Here is a 15999-nt window from a genome sequence, read left to right as displayed (position 1 = left end):
GGTTCCTCTTGATTTATTTTTCTAAATACCATAATAATGAATCTTTCTTGTGAGTGGACACATGAGAAGTTGATGATAAACATATGAAAAGTACCAGACTAGGAAAGACTGCTGCATTCCAAAGTGGACTTCATTATTTTCAATGTAAAATGCAGCTTAGAAAGGCAGTTGAGGGACAGAGTAGAATTATGAAAGATCTCTGGCCATTGAGAAGAGCAACTCGGACTTTCCCCAAGATTAGCATAGATCAGAGAGATTTAGGAGATAGGAATTGAACTGAGCCCACTATTATTTTTTTTTCCAAGAGTGGAAAGCTCATGATTTCAGTAAAATGGGCTTCTTCAGCAGATGTACTCTATTATATTTTAGATTTTAATGAGGATTATGGAAGTTAACGTACAGCACATTTGGAAAGCATCAAATTAGGGAAAGCTGATGTAGAGCTATCTGTGTTCTGCTGATCGGCTGGAATGGGTCAAGAAATTGTTGTACAAAATCCGTTTTGTGTCTGTTTTCTCTTGGAAGTACTTTAAAGTTTAAAGTAACTCTCAAAGATTTGATCCCTCAAATCCACTTTTGTTTCTAAAGTAATTAATATTCTGTGGTCCCTTGACTATATCAAATCATATTTGGATTAGATCACTCAGAGGTTCTACAAGGTATTAATCTAGTTCTCTTGTTATAGACAGCTACAGGAAATAGAGGACAAAATTTTAGAAGTTCTGTCATCATCTGAAGGAAATATTTTGGAAGACGAGACTGCTATCAAGATATTATCCTCTTCTAAAGCTTTGGCTAATGAAATTTCAGAAAAGCAAGCTGTAGCAGAAGAAACGGAAAGGAAAATAGATGCTACCCGGATGGGCTACCGCCCCATTGCAGTTCATTCATCAATCCTCTTTTTTTCAATTGCCGATCTGGCCAATATTGAGCCCATGTACCAGTATTCCTTAACCTGGTTCATCAACCTCTTCATCATGTCTATAGACAACTCAGAAAAGTCAGATATTTTGCAAGAAAGGTATATGAAATAATTATGATTCTATTGCTGCTTTTACCATCTGTTCTAACTATGGAGCATCTAGCAGGAATGGGTGGGTTGAGATTTTCTGTTTTTGTTACTTAGGCTATTAATTATATTGACAAGATCTACATAAAATATATTTATTCAATTTATATGCCACCCATCTCACTGTCGAGTGACTCTGCATGGCTTACAGCATCATAAAACAGCAATATAAATTATAAAAATTTTGAACATTAAAAATTAACAAAAAAACTGAGTAAGAGGGGAACCAGTACACAAGTAAGTGGAGATGGGATTTTCTTCTAAGTCTACTAAACAACTTCAATCTGGGACTGGAATTAAGTTATATATTAATCAAGTTACATATTAATCAAATTAGCATGTGTGTTCTGATTTCATTGGATTAACTATGGGCTTCCCTGCCTCCCCCCCTCAACAAAAAGAGTATTTTATTGTAGTTTGAACCAGGGTGAGCAGATCTGGATCTGTTAGTAGAATTCCAGATTATTTGTAGTGGACTTCAGACTCCCACTATTTATTTGCTTAAAGTATTTGTATGCCACTTTCTATTTTCCAAAATTGTTCTAAAGGTAACAGTGCAGAATGGCAACCATCTTAAATTATATCAGGGGGAATGGGCAAATTGTGGATATGCAGGAGTGGATTTTTACAGAGAAAAAGTGTGGCTTTTGTTCTGTTCTGCTTCACAAAACAAGTCTGGTTTTTTTAGTTTTCAATGTTGGAGTTCTGGTAAAATGAAAACAAAGCAATGTATGCCTTTATAAACTGTCTTTAATATGCTTAAGGCTATATGAAGAGAGAAGTTGTTGTTGTGGGCATATTTTACCTGTGCAAGTTTAAAGTATTGGAGACCAAATACTTTGAAAGAGATAAATGCCTCACTCTGAAGAACTGTGTAAGAAAGATATGGAGCTGTGATTGGAACATTTATAAGTTTTTCATTCAAAGCTTCCCCTCCCTCCCAAGTGTTCTTTAATAATTCAATATAAATACCAAAACAAGCCTTAAATACCAAATCTTGAGAAAATTAGGCAGACCTAGCTTGACTAATTTCAGTATCTTCAGTTAATTGGACACAGCATTTAAGCTGACTTCACTGAAAAGTCATTTAAAAAATAATGTGCTGTGAAAATTGAGTTCAGTGTTAGATTTTATGTGATATTCATTGGTAGCTTGGGACTGTTAAATAATAAACACCCCCACCCTCTCTGTACTTTTTGGATGCTTGATTGCTTGCTGTTTTCTTGTGTTTGGACCTATTTATTCTGACTTTGGAACCATTACTTACAATTTCAAGTTGTTACCACTTTAAATGGGCCAGCTATGTTTCTGGCAATGTTAACTGTAGTTAGACAAGGGTACTGATTGTAAGTGCTCGGAGATACTGCTTTGCAAAACTACATGGGCCTGTCGGAAAGTACAATAACAGAAATTAAATACATGTACTAATAAAGGAGAATATTTGTAGCTCAGGGTTGACATAAGAGGTCCTTGGTGCTCTCTGAGCTTGTTTTCTTGCAGACATTTCATTACCCAAACTAGGTAATGAAACAACCAGCACTGATGATGTTACCTAGTTTGGGTAATGAAACGTCTGCAAGAAAACAAGCAAGCTCAGAGAGCACCAAGGACCCCTCATTGAATACATGTGATGGTTTTCAAATGGACTGTATGGCAAAATGGTAGCATTCAATGCTTAGTAAGTTATGTCAGTCAGGCAACCACATTAAGCCATAATATAGCTTAGTGAGATGGGATGGGGGGAGGGACACAATAACATGTGCACTTGCTTTTGGTTTAGGCCCTAGTTTGTTGTTAAGAAAATTGTTGGAGGAAAGACACTTTGAAATAACAGTAAACAGTTCACTGAAGGTGTTAACACATGGCACATCTGCTGTAAAAAAAAGCATAATATTTGTGAGGTGAATAAGAGAGAAGATGACTAAGGTTTACAAAATTATGCCTGGAATGGATAAAGTGGATAAGGATAGGCTATTTTCCCCTTTCCAATGTATTAAAACCAGTGGTCATCCATTGAAATTCAATCCTGAAAGAATCAGAACAGAAGAAAGCATTTTTAAATTTTTTTTTTTCAAAATATATAATTCAACTCGGGAATTTGGTACCATGAGGTGTAATGCAACCAGCTTGGCAGTCTTTAGAAAAGGGTCGAACCAGTTCATGGAAGTCGGTGGCTATTAGATATGAGTGCCTCTGAAGGGTATCTCCTGAGGGATTAGGGAGGTTCCTTGTGCAGCTTTTTAAAAATAAAATCTTTAATTTTTTTAAAAAAAGATTACTCCTGTAGAATTGAAATTTCAAGGATCTTCAGATTTGGGGCTGCCAGACTGCTGTCTTTTAGATCCCTTCTCAAATTTTTTTTTAATACTTGCAGACTGAGGCTTCTCAAAGATCACTTTACTTACTCCCTCTATGTCAACATCTGCCGCTCGCTCTTTGAAAAAGACAAGCTGCTCTTCTCCTTCGGCCTGAATGTAAATCTTCTGAAGCATGATAAATTGGTTAGTGCTCCTAAAACACCTTACTGGATGGGATTTTTGCATAATGTCTGATACTCTAGTTCAGTGATGGTGAACCTTTTAGAGACCGAGTGCCCAAACTGCAACACAAAACCCACTTATGCATCGTCGGGTGCCGGGTAGCCATTGGCTGGGTGTGGGCCATTGGCTGGGTGTGGCCCATTGGGTGGACGTGGTTGCAGTGGTAATGGCAGACTGGGTGGGACTAAAAAGTTCAATCAATCAATTCCAATTTTGCAAGATCTTTTTTTTTCCCATAAGAAGTTGAAATTGACTGATTGATTGAACCTTTTTTCCCCCCACATGGCGGCGGAGGCCTAAAGCGAAAAGGTTTTATAAAACCCAGCTGAAGGCCTAGGACTGGGGCGACGGCCCGTGTGCCCACAGAGAGGGCTCTGAGTGCCACTTCTGGCACTCGTGCCATAGGTTCGCCACCACTGCTCTAGTTTTTCACAAATATTTCTAAGCTCTGAATTCCAGCAGGAAAGTAAAAAGGGCAAAAATGGTCAGACTTGCTTGTTTACTTTTAAAGAAACTTTTAAAGCAATCCCTTGGCCCCTTACTGCCCCATTCACACATTTCCCAACATTCTTCTTTCTGCATCCTCATCCCATCCTGCCATTCTCTCTGTTCATTGCCCTGTTGCTCCATCTCCTTCAGCCCTTCTCTTTTGCTTGCATCTAGCCTTGTATTCCTCCCTAACGTGTCCCTTTGCTGCTTGCTTGTTTTCTCCCCCTTGTCCTAATTCAGCCTTCACCAGCATCAGATCAGATCCTTCTTTTCTCTCCAAACAATTGTCTTTCTTTATCCCAGGATCCAGCCTCCTCGGCTTCTCTCCCTCCTTCCAGAATGCTCTTCCTTATCTTGCAGCTTTCCTCCATTACTACAACTATAAGGGATGGGCAAAGGATGGGACAGGGCTCAGAAGGCCCCTACAGGGAGAGTATATGATGCCGTATATTACTGAGTTGGGGGTGTGTTTACATTTCTATGCGTGTATGAATGTGGTTGATTTTTTATTGGGGACACTCAGTTATTGGGGACCCTTAGGTTTAACTTCCCACTTGACACTTGAGTTTAAGTTTATGGGGATAAAACTCTTCCTTTCTCCCCACATAAGCTGCCTTAAGCTACCAGGAAAAGGCAAGATACAAAAGCAAAAAGAAAAAAAAACTTTTTGCGGCACAGAAGATAAAGCAACCAACTCACCAAAATGTTCTCTTTCTAAAATACCGCAACCAGTTAAAATGATGTATTGTTAAGCATTTGGACTCCTCTATTTCCTGGAAATATCTTGTTGATATATGAATCTAAACAGAACAAGTGATCTGGGGGATGAGCAAACTTTTATGAAGGACTGTGGAATAAGACAACCTGGTCTTTGCCTGAGTAAAAGTTCCTCAGGCAAGGGCTAACTCTTTTTTTAAAAAAAACAATTTTAAAATGATGCATATCTTTGCGGATCAACATTAACATCGGGGTCCTCCTGGATGGTTGGTCCTTGCAGTTATGCTGAAAGACCAGACCAGAATCCCTAGTTTTACAGATTTGGAAGAATTTGATTTGATCCCTCGTCACCTCAGATTCAAAATGGTTGTCTTTGAGCATAAAAGGACATTGGTGTGGCAACCAACAGCTCCCATTTCCAGTAATTTGCAGGGTTGCGCTGAGAACACCTTGAAAGTTGAATCTTTGCATCTTACTAAGCTTTTCTCCATTTGAATTCAGCTGGTAGCATTGCCCAAGGAAAATCTGAGAGTTCTTCTCTTCTCTCTACTTGTTTTGTCTTCAGTGTTTGCATGATTGTCCAGAATAGACATTACACATAAAGGAGGCCTCAAGATAAGCAATCAACTTCCAATCAGATATAACGCTTAACACATTTGGAAAAATACAGTCTCTGAATTTGGTTTTGGCTGCATAAAACAACTGCATCTTTGAATGTCAAAGTTTTAAGTAATTTATTTCGTTTGAAATTATTGCAGATTAATGAGGATGAGTGGAAGTTCCTGTTAACAGGAGGGATAGGCCTGGACAATCCCTACTCTAATCCCTGCCCCTGGCTTCCCCAGAAGTCATGGGATGAAATCTGCCGCCTGGATGATTTGCCAACCTTCAGAAGTATTCGAAAGGAATTTATACGCTTGAAGGAAGGATGGAAAACTGTATACGATAGTTTGGTAGGTCTGTAATTACCTGGTATACATTCCTCCTTATAAGCATTCATCTCTGCTTTAGCATTAAAACAACCCACATATATCTTCATTTTTGTATTCTGTGTTTATAAACCATGTATAAAGTACAATCATTACTTTTATAATTATCTTAATAATTTTGTCAATTGAAAAATATCAACTTTTAGATTACTAGGAAAATTCAAAACAGTTCGTGTGCTGCTGTTTTTTTTATTGTAGAGCCAGCATTGCCATGGTCTGTTGTTTTTTTTACTTTTGATATGGTTTTATTCGTTTATTTTATAATTTCCCATTTTAGAATTACTTTTAATGAAAAGCAGGGTAGATATCGATGCAGGCTTTCAAGGCCAGCATCAATCTAAGGGAGATGTGATTCAGGGCTAATAGGTTAAGGACCGATTATTTGATATATTGATATTTTGCAGCAGGTATGTTCAGGGATAAAGTGATCAACACTGTAACATACTTCAGCTCACATGCAACTGACTAGGATCTGACAGAGCTTTTGTGTTTTTAATTGCTAATTGGACCATCTTGTCAGATTTCTGGAAAGCCAGTTTCTGATTGGTTCTATATCCAGGCGAATTTTTAATTCCAAAGGGGCTAATATTTTATTGCTCTCTTTTTGAAACATTCACCTTCCTGAGATTGCTGTTGATTCTACATGGCTTTGGTTAATTTACTTGGCATAAAACTGGAAATCAGACTGTGTTAGCCTTCAGACTTTCTTCCTTCCTGTTGAAGTTATTGGAATGCTTATGAATCTCGGTGGCTTCTCTGGGCAGTCATGCATGATTATTAATTCTGGATATTAATAAACAGTGCTTGATAGACCAGTTTGATGAAGTATTGCTTTGTCCAAATTGTTCACAACTCAGTTTTTTGCTGGATAGGCAGCTGTAGACACTGCAAGCTCTGGAACTGTCTGAGGACAATACATTTGCTGTGTTTTTAAGTAGTAGAGGATATGCTTATCATGGAACAAAATAGGGAAAAGCCATTTCTTGAGGTCTTAGCAAAATTGTTAGATGCAGGGCAATAGACATGACTACACACAAAGTGTGTGTCTTGCTCCTATATTAGCTAGATCCTTGAAGGTGTATAGTAATCCTGTTGAGATTAGGACTGCAGTATGTGGAGAGACGGCAGTCTGCTCCTCCTCCAGTTCCTTTATTATTCTCCATGTGTGTGTTAGGTTTAAAATAGAATCTGTTGGTTCTAGTGAAGCATCACCTACTTTAGCTCTCAATCTAAAATGGATTCAGGTGATGCTAACATATTTAGGTTGGTATGTTGTTAAAGAGATCACAGAGACAAACTGGGGAATGACTTATAGTTTCATGACCAAGCACACTTCCTCTGAGGCAGGAGAGTTCATGTTTTGACCCCGGCATGTAAAATAAATTGAAATTAAAAATCAGATAAATGTGAATGACTCCTTCATTAATGTTAGTTGGAGAAGGTTGGAAAACCTTTCATTCTGAAAGAAGCAAGTGGAGGAAGCTTCTGCAAAAAAATTTTGAGAAGCCACCCCAGAAGACTTGAAGTAGACCTGTCATCATGCTGTTGGCAATAGTTCCAATGCCATTGAGACATAGGATGGTGGTTTAATAACCGCTGGTAAACCACAGTTTTGGATAGGCAAATTGTTTGCTAATGGTCCAGAATAAATTATTGGACATTTTTTTTCATTGGGAGTTAATAACTGGGGAATAGCTGGAGATTTCCATGAAGTGTTTTGAATAAATTTCCTGAGACAGCTAGCCATATTAATCTTCTGTAGTGAAACAATAATTTTTTTGGCACCTCAAGTACCAGATAACTATCACTTGAGTTTTCATGAATTATAGCTCATTTTAAAAAAGTGAACGTTCTGCTTAAATTGGAAATATACATGCAGTCAAATATACAAATACGTGCATATTTGTATATGTGAGGCTGAGGGTAGGACTACAAAAAATGATTCATGCAGATACATATGGGTAGTTCTCAACTTATGACCTTTTAATAATTTTAATCCTCACACAAAAGTCACAGCATTTTCCTGGTCACATGACTGCAGTTCGGGGTGCTTAGTGATCAGCATGTATTTATGTCAGTTGAAGTGTCCAGGAGTCATATGACTGCTATTGGCAACTTTAATAAGTGTGGCAAAAAAGGTCCCAAAATTGGGCACTTAATGACCACACAACTTAGTAACAGACATTCCCGTCCCAATTGCATTCATAAACCAAGTACTATCTGCATCCTGTCTTGAACTACATGACACGAAACTGAATCTTTGGAAAACTTTCAATTTAGTTGTTTAGTGTTATAACCCCTCCCCACTTTGCAATTTCTTGGCTCAAGAATTATCTGTGTTTTTAGAATCCTCACCATGAGGCATTTCCTGAGGAGTGGCAAAATAAACTAGAAGGGTTCCAGAGGATGCTGATCATTCGTTGTCTGAGATCTGACAAAGTAAGTATGGTCAGCTGGTTTAACAAATGTATATTAGAGTGTGAGTGCTATCCAATTGGTCACCCTTAAAAAGGGTAGCTGTGTCTTTTTCTAATCCACAATGGAGGTAGCTGATGCTGGAAGAATCTGGTGGAAGAATCTTGATTTGTGGTGGGTAAATAATTTACTATGAGATGAATCTCTCTCTTCCTATTACATCAGAGAATGGAAAAAGGAACAAGAACTTTCCAGATACAGAAACACTTGTCTCCTTTTAAATTACTGTGATGTTTATTTGTCTTGATGATTCTAGGTAAATAATCTGTGCTTATTTTTAATATATACAGTGGTCTTTGACAAACTATGTAGACATTTCCAATGGAGCGTTTTACAGTTTCTTAACTGCCTCTCCGCTTCCTTAATTCACACAGGTTCCTTTTTCGACTATTTTATGTAAAAGTATTGCTGTCTTCAGTTTTATAGGAGTCACATAACAGATTAAAAAAAGAGAGGGAAGCACATATATTAATAAAAGCATTGTTGCTTTTTATATTTGTCCACGGAGGAAAACTATTGTGACACACAAGCTTAAATCACTATTGTGACACACAAGCTTAAATTGTTGATGTGTGATGCCAAAGCAACATATTGGACTATTGGCATTACACTGACAACTGTATTGTGCATATTATTTGTCTAAGATATATTATTAGATACATTTGGATATCAGTTTAAAAGAAATCCCTCTCAGTCTATCCAAAACCCTTTATTCAAAATTTTATCTTTACATTATCCAAACACATTATCTCAGCTTAGTGGATTACTTCCATAAGTCAGAATTATTTCCTTCTGTCTTCTTTCTGGTTTTATGCAGAACAAGCCTTGCACACAATAAAAGCATCAGGAATATAAATGGCTATCCGAAGATTCCATTCGTGTCGTATTAACCAGTATTACAGGCCAGGCCTTTGTTCACATTTCATTAATTATGTACTTTTACCTCTGACCATGCTTGTCATCACAAGAGACTGTCAGCTGCAATCCATTCTCTTCTATTTGTTGGCTGGCACACAATTTTCTTTTGTTGCAAACGACAGAAGTCTCCGCTTCTGAAGCATACTGGTATTTATTCATGAAATGATCCACAAGACGTTTCCTTGTTAGAGCTGCTTCTTTTTCAAAGGTGTTTATTATACTTCGGCCGGTTTTACACTTGAAAACAAGTGGAGAATTCACTTGTTAGCCACAATTTTTAGATGATAGACAGCATGGACAACTGCAAGGGATACTGCAGAATATATTAATAGCTTTCCCTTTTTAAAGAAAGCATCCACACCTTTGACAGTAATTGTTCCCAACCTCAATTGCTCATTTGGGATCCACGCTCATAGCCCAGCATGATTTTAGGCTACTGTGAGTGAAAAAACCTAAATCTTTGTCAATCTTTGTCAAAGAGGAAAAAAATAGGGAGAAAAATGGTAGCTGTCGGTCGTATGTACGTCAACAGCTTCTTGCTGTAACAAAGCAAGATTTTTAGAAACAAAGAGAGGCCACCACCTTGTTTCACATTGGCCCATGAAAAAGATACGTTCGCTAGGGAGTGGGTAGGGTCAGAGGTTGCTTTAAGTTCAACATTAAGTTCAGATTGCTTAGGTCACCTCAGCTCTCCTGATATCAGTTCTATTACTTACAAGAAAATTTCTGACCCTTTCCATCTCTAGTTCATAGTATTCTTCTACTGTCAGGTCATCAAAATTCTTCGAAAGGGACAAGAACCCACACGAGTCTTGACTACGCTTGGAGTGCTCCAACCTGTCACGGAAAAAGGCCATTGGCAAGAAGTAGAGTGAGCTAGGAAAAGTAGAAGAAACGTTCTGCAACACAGCTTAGTAGTACAGTTAGAAATGTAAACATTTCCCATGTAAGCAGTTGCCCATCATACACATCTTCCAGCATGATTCAGTCAGAGAGTAAGGTTATGCAGCAAATTACTAAGTTACTACCAGCACATATACCTTTGTAAAGCAGCAAGTTATCTAGGATGGTTGAGTTGTTGTTTCCTCAATGGGAGCTAAAACAGGATGAAATTCCATTAAAGATGGTGGAGAGATACATATCAGAAACTGGGGAAAGTAATTCTGCTCCAGCCAAGGAATGGTTTTCTAACCCACCTCTACCAACGCTCAGACAACACCATTCTTAGTCTGAGCTGCCTCAAGGCAGAAGATCAGCAATCAGACCATACCTACCAGGGATCGTGATTGGACTCCCAGCCCTCTAATTCTATCAAGCAGAAGAAGCACTTGGCCACCTCGGGTTCCTCTGCATGCGGATGGTGGATGAAGCCAGCCTTGGCCATCTACACAAGAAGAAGAAGATAAGGACACCTTGAAGACGGAGAGAGAACTTTTGTGCTTCGTGGGATATTGTTTGCTAGCAGCTGGATCTTTACTAATGGCTGTGTTCACATAAAGCAAGGTTAAGCTATTCTTTCTCAAATGATGAGTCAGTAACAGGAGCTGGCCTAACATAATACGCTAAGCTAACTGCAGATTGTTGCACTCTGGCTTATATCTGAAAGTTCTGCATAGTTCAGAACGCGTTACCATGTTCTCTCACTTATACTGAAAAATAAACTGCATCTGGAATTTCTGCAGATTCTATACAATTGCTTAGGCTGCCTGATGTCCCACCTTTTTTCCCCCCTTTCAACTATCAAGCATGTCCTGTTTGCAGCAGATCCCAGAGCCAAGCAATCCAAAAAAAAGGAAACTTTGTTGAGCTTACACCAGAAGTTGCATCTCCTTTGTGCTGCATGTTCCATTTTCACAGAGCCCCCTCAGACAGCTTAATTTGACTAAAGCAAAGATGACTCAGAGCCAAGAAAGAAGAGCAGATTTTAAAGAGAAATGCGGAAGTGAACTATCCCTTAACTGGATTTGCTAGCTTTCCCCAGAAGAGAATTCCTAAACTGGTAGTAGCAACAGTTGTCCCAGCTTAAAGATACAACTATGAGAACTTTCCCCTATAATTTCTAGAAAGACATATGGGAGTCAGCTTGGGCTTTTTTAAAAAACTAGAGACGTTTGTAAAACAATTGAGAAATAAAACCTGCAGATTTGGGACAGAGGGAGTAGACCTTTTTCCTCTTCTGAAATGTTAAAAAACAAACAAGGAATGATTTAGCAGCAGGCTTTTCCTTTTGGAGGTTTATTAGAAAGTAATGTATAGCTTGGTTCCCAGGAAGAGAGGAAAACCTCCATTTTTAAGAGCAACTGAAAGTATTATTCGAGGTAGGACTATATTTATACAGAGAAAGCCTTGTTGAACTCTACTTTGAACGAATACACACCATTTAAAAAAAAAAAAGGAGGCTCTTTTCAAAGATTTCCCAGAACTTCTAGACTTACATTTTCAGGAGAACATTTGCAATTGTCCTTAAAAGGCCACGCAGTTAAAGTCTGCAGGCGATTTTTATATTCATACATTTCCCTGAATTCAAGTAGGTTCTTGGAAGTGAGTTCTCTCAGGAAAGCCTCCATTTAGGCTATGGATGTTGCAAATCATCTGTTCTCACTGCACTTTCTTTCAAAGTCACATGCATGTATGGCTCCTGGCTTCATATTTAAGGCATTTCCTTAGCTGTCTCAATTGATGTCACCTGTTAATCAACCTTTACAAGATGGGCGAAAAGATGAATAAACTATAAATAAACATGGATAGTTTATCTAAATCACCTTTTCCTCTTAAAGGTGAACCTCAAAGTGTTTACAGTTAAAACACTAATTCAAAAACAAGTCTACATTAAAATATTTTAGAAAATGCTAAATAAAATAAACATTAAAACAATGTCAAAAAATAAAAACAATAAAATACTTTTTTTCAAAAAAGAAAAATTGACCTGTATAGAGATTGGTTACTGTAATTGACATCTTATTCCTTGGAATGCTCCTTTCCCTTTAATTCTGCAGATAACTACTTGAAGCAGGGCTGCTTTTCTTGCTCCTGTCACCTAAAGCTGCATTTGCCTAAATTCTTGAGAGTTATCAATCCTGGCTGCTCACCATCCTAATAACACAGAGCAATTGTTTGGCTATGTCCCTGCTTGAGCTGGCATTGGGACCCAACTTCTCTGATGTAAGATATGGCCCAAAGTGAGAGAGGTAGATTATTTTTTGGAGCTGGTGGGCACATATGAATTTTCAAAGCATTTTTGTTTTTTTAAAAAAGTATTTTATTTCCCCAAAAGTATACGCTGCCTTTTTAGAAGGCAAACTGATTAGATCATTTCCCCCTTCTGCTCAGGATGCTTTCTGCCTTCCACTCCCCCAATATATCTTTGCCTTTTTTTTTTTTTAGGCTAGTGGGAATGCTTGCATAGTAGGGCTGCAAACATCTGTACAGACACTAGGTGGCAGCAACAGTCCATCTCTTTTCTGCCATCTAGTGGTTATATATTTTTTGCAGCTGATTTATGGCAGTCTTAGGTAAACCAGGTCATCACAATTTTTATTTTCTGCAGTGAAGCTGGAGGCTTTCTTATAAATAAAGGTCTCATGCTGTTTGTCATTGTATGCCAATATTCTCTCTCTCTCTCTCTCTCTCTCTCTCTCTCTCTCTCTCTCTCTCTCTCTCTCTCTCTCTCTCTCCTCCCTCCCTCCCTCCCTCCCTCTCTCTCTCTCTCTCTCTCTCTCTCTCTGTATATGTAGAATAGTGGACATTGAGAGAAGAATCCATTGGCCCATATTGCTTATCCCTACCCCTAAAGATTTGGATTTGAGCAAATATTATGAACACAGAATTGCTATACCTCCTCAGGGGATGATAGATATCATAGTCTACTATTATTTAGAACAGTGTTTCTTAAAGTGTGACCTTAGGATCCCTGGGGACCCCCAAGATCCTCTCAGGGGCCTGCAAAGACAAAAGTATTGGCTAGCTTATGCTGAAAAATAATACATTTTTAAAATCCCATCAAGCAATAGCAGTGAATGGATTAGTTTTAATTTTTAATATGGTAAATATGAATAAATACAACTCATACAAATAAAAGCCCTTTGGGGGGGTCCTCCATAATTTTTAAAAATGGGAAGGCCTCATGAGAGAAAAAAAGTTTAAGATATACTCATTTAGAGCGTGCCGGATTGGAGAAAGATGGATTGGGACATGGCAACAAATATGAACATAACACTCATGGTTAATGCTATAGAAGTTTAGCTAACAAGAGAACTTTTCCTTTCTACTTTTTCCTTTCTTGCACCAAAATTATTCCTTTTAATTTTTCAAAGAGAGTTGGAAGTATAAGGCCAACATTTGAAACTCTGTGATTAGTGCATGTTTTTTATTAAACAGCACAAGTCAATCATATATATATATATATATATATATGTTTTTCAAAATTTGGATTGCTAACAAAGAATTAAGGGAGTACTGAGATAGCTATTTCTAACCTTATTTGGTTTTCATCAGTCAGACATACCCTTCCGAGATTCGAACCTGGGCTGTCTGGGGTCCTGGATAACCAATCGATGTGTGCCCCTCATCACTCTCTTTAACTATCCTTACATTGACACTCACACCCCCATTCCTCCGTGTCCGTGCACCGTGAGGACGCTTAGCCTCACCTGGCACACAAGTGCCATCTAGTTGTCCCCTCTTCTGCTCCTTGTTCACCCCCATCCAATCCGGCTCGGGCTGTAACCCAGCAGTCACGTCCCCACCCTCCATTTCGCCGATGCTATATATATATACTGCTCAAAAAAATAAAGGGAACGCAAACTCCTTCAGTTCCATGTTAAAATGTTCCCTTTATTTTTTTGAGCAGTATATATGTGTGTGTGTGTGGTTTTTAAGGACAACCATCTCATAGTTTTTTGCCTTCTTGACTTTCTAGATTATTCCCATGGTGCAAGAATTTATCATTAACAACTTGGGCCGTCTGTTTATTGAGCCTCCTCCTTTTGACTTAAACAAAGCATTTGGTGATAGCCACTGCTGTGCTCCACTAATTTTTGTGCTGTCTCCGGGTGCAGATCCCATGGCGGCTCTTCTTAAATTTGCTGACGACCAGGTATGTAGATGACTATTTCATTCTCTGTGGACATGAGGCCTAAAACTTGGAGTGCTTACTTGTTCGATGGGATGATATATGAGCAAAAGGCTTCAGGGTTGCTGGGAACATCAATTGAAATAATTTTACAGGCTTGATCTGATTTTACCCACTTGATCTGAGTGGGTTCATCTCAGAAGGTAATAGTTTTGTCAGAATGACATATCTGCTGTTGCCATGTTTACATACACATGTGCAATATCACAACACACACATACAAAAAGGACAGAGCTTGTGCCACAGGGCTCATATCATTACTTGCTTTCTACCATATGTGAGGTTTATATGCTGGTATCCAGGGAGGACAAGGAGGACAACACTGTTCCTGTAGTTGTTTTTATCCTTTTATGGAATCCAGCATGAATAACACATACTAGTATTTGAATGAATACAGGCTGCACTATTTATGAACAGTCACTTGTTGAGTCCCTGGTTGAATCTGTATCCATTAAAGTACATAGTGTCCTTTATCTGCAAGCCTTGGTACATGTTAATTTCAATAGAAGGAATGGGTTTCAGTCCCAAGGATTAGTTGATCCGGTAGATTAAGAGCCAAACTCTTCCCACTTACCCTGTTACTTCTCTACTCTGGCAATCAGCTACTGTACCCTTAGCTGCAAGAAGAGATGAAGAAGAGGAAAAGCTGGTTTTTAGCCATTAGCTTTCCCGGGCATGGGAAGTTCTGACATGGCCTTAACCATGCACACTCAGGGAGAATGCCAGCAATTTTTAGCCTTTTAAACTCACCTCGTTTTGTCTGCTCAAGGTAAAGGAAGCAAATTCTGGCACATGATGAAAGTTGATGATCAAGCTATCTGTTAAAACCATAGTAATGCAGTGGCCGATGGGCGGCTTTCCTGCTGGCTGGTGATGTTGACAGGGTAGATTGAAGGGTTTCATCAATCCCTTTACTTAATATCTCCTGAGGTATGAAATCAGGACACTACCACTCAGCAATTATCAAGGGTTGTAGGAATTGGTAAGAAGAACCTATGTGAAAGAAGCCTTGATGAATCTTGTTAGTAACCTCTCTCATCTCAATAAAAGAAAGGCAAGGAAGGAGTCTTCTAGAGCAGGGGTCCTCAACCTTGGCCACTTTAAGACTTGTGGACTTCAACTCCCAGAATTCCTCAGCCAGCAAAGCTGGCTGAGGAATTCTGGGAGTTGAAGTCCACAAGTCTTAAAGTGGCCAAGGTTGAGGACCCCTGCTCTAGAGGATCATTGTCAATTGCATTTGTTTCATACATGGAGCTTAACAACTTAATGTGACTTCAGCAAGACTTTCTTTAGGATTCTAAATGTTGAATGCAACCTTACCCTCGCTGTGCTACTGCAACATTTGATGATTTTTTCTTCTCTTTTCTCCATGGATTTTTTTATATGTACAGGGCTTTGGTGCATCAAAACTCACCTCTCTGTCCCTGGGCCAAGGCCAAGGCCCCATTGCTATGCGCATGATTGAGAAGGCAGTAAAAGAAGGCAGCTGGGTAGTTCTGCAGAACTGCCATCTTGCAACCTCATGGATGCCCACACTGGAGAAAGTCTGTGAGGCAAGTACAAATAGGAGCTTAAACTATTATGACAACTGTTTCTTTTTTGGGGGAACCCAAGGTTCTAGGCATTGATGTCATGTAGAAAAAAGACGAGTCGTAACTGATAGGCTAATTT

At 38.7% G+C, this 15999-nt stretch overlaps 2 protein-coding genes across 2 annotated transcripts in view; one reads left to right on the top strand and one right to left on the bottom strand.

Annotated features, from left to right (window-relative positions):
• LOC107291927 (dynein heavy chain 7, axonemal) overlaps positions 1-15999 on the top strand; it is a 64202-nt gene that overhangs the window by 31574 nt on the left and 16629 nt on the right. Inside the window, exons 15-20 of the mRNA XM_015820981.1 lie at positions 686-1021; positions 3444-3570; positions 5574-5768; positions 8151-8243; positions 14116-14292; positions 15720-15881. Coding sequence (XP_015676467.1) covers positions 686-1021; positions 3444-3570; positions 5574-5768; positions 8151-8243; positions 14116-14292; positions 15720-15881 — 1090 coding nt within the window. The remainder of the gene's footprint in view (positions 1-685; positions 1022-3443; positions 3571-5573; positions 5769-8150; positions 8244-14115; positions 14293-15719; positions 15882-15999) is intronic.
• On the bottom strand, positions 9015-11057 carry LOC107291928 (baculoviral IAP repeat-containing protein 5.1-like). The gene is made up of 4 exons (XM_015820982.1): positions 11010-11057; positions 10472-10581; positions 9914-10034; positions 9015-9434 (listed from the first exon to the last, which is right to left on the bottom strand). The coding sequence occupies exons 1-4, from the start codon at positions 11037-11039 to the stop codon at positions 9219-9221; spliced, it is 477 nt and encodes a 158-aa protein (XP_015676468.1). The 5' UTR covers positions 11040-11057; the 3' UTR covers positions 9015-9218.

The sequence above is a fragment of the Protobothrops mucrosquamatus genome, unplaced genomic scaffold (assembly GCF_001527695.2).
Source record: "Protobothrops mucrosquamatus isolate PMUCROS unplaced genomic scaffold, P.Mucros_1.0 scaffold1226, whole genome shotgun sequence".
Classification (NCBI taxonomy): Eukaryota; Metazoa; Chordata; class Lepidosauria; order Squamata; family Viperidae; genus Protobothrops; species Protobothrops mucrosquamatus.
The sequence above is the reverse complement of the archived record's forward strand: the minus strand, read 5'-3'. Positions and strand labels throughout refer to the sequence as shown.

Excerpts from the sequence above, each read along its gene's own strand:
- LOC107291928 (XM_015820982.1), bottom strand. The coding sequence starts at position 11,039 with ATGCAGCACAAAGGAGATGCAACTTCTGGT. Across the intron at positions 10,035-10,471 it reads GAGTCCAATCACGATCCCTG|GTTGGAGCACTCCAAGCGTA; the intron begins GTAGGTATGGTC and ends TTTCCGTGACAG. Across the intron at positions 9,435-9,913 it reads AAAGGGTCAGAAATTTTCTT|TGTAAAACCGGCCGAAGTAT; the intron begins GTAAGTAATAGA and ends CTTGTTTTCAAG.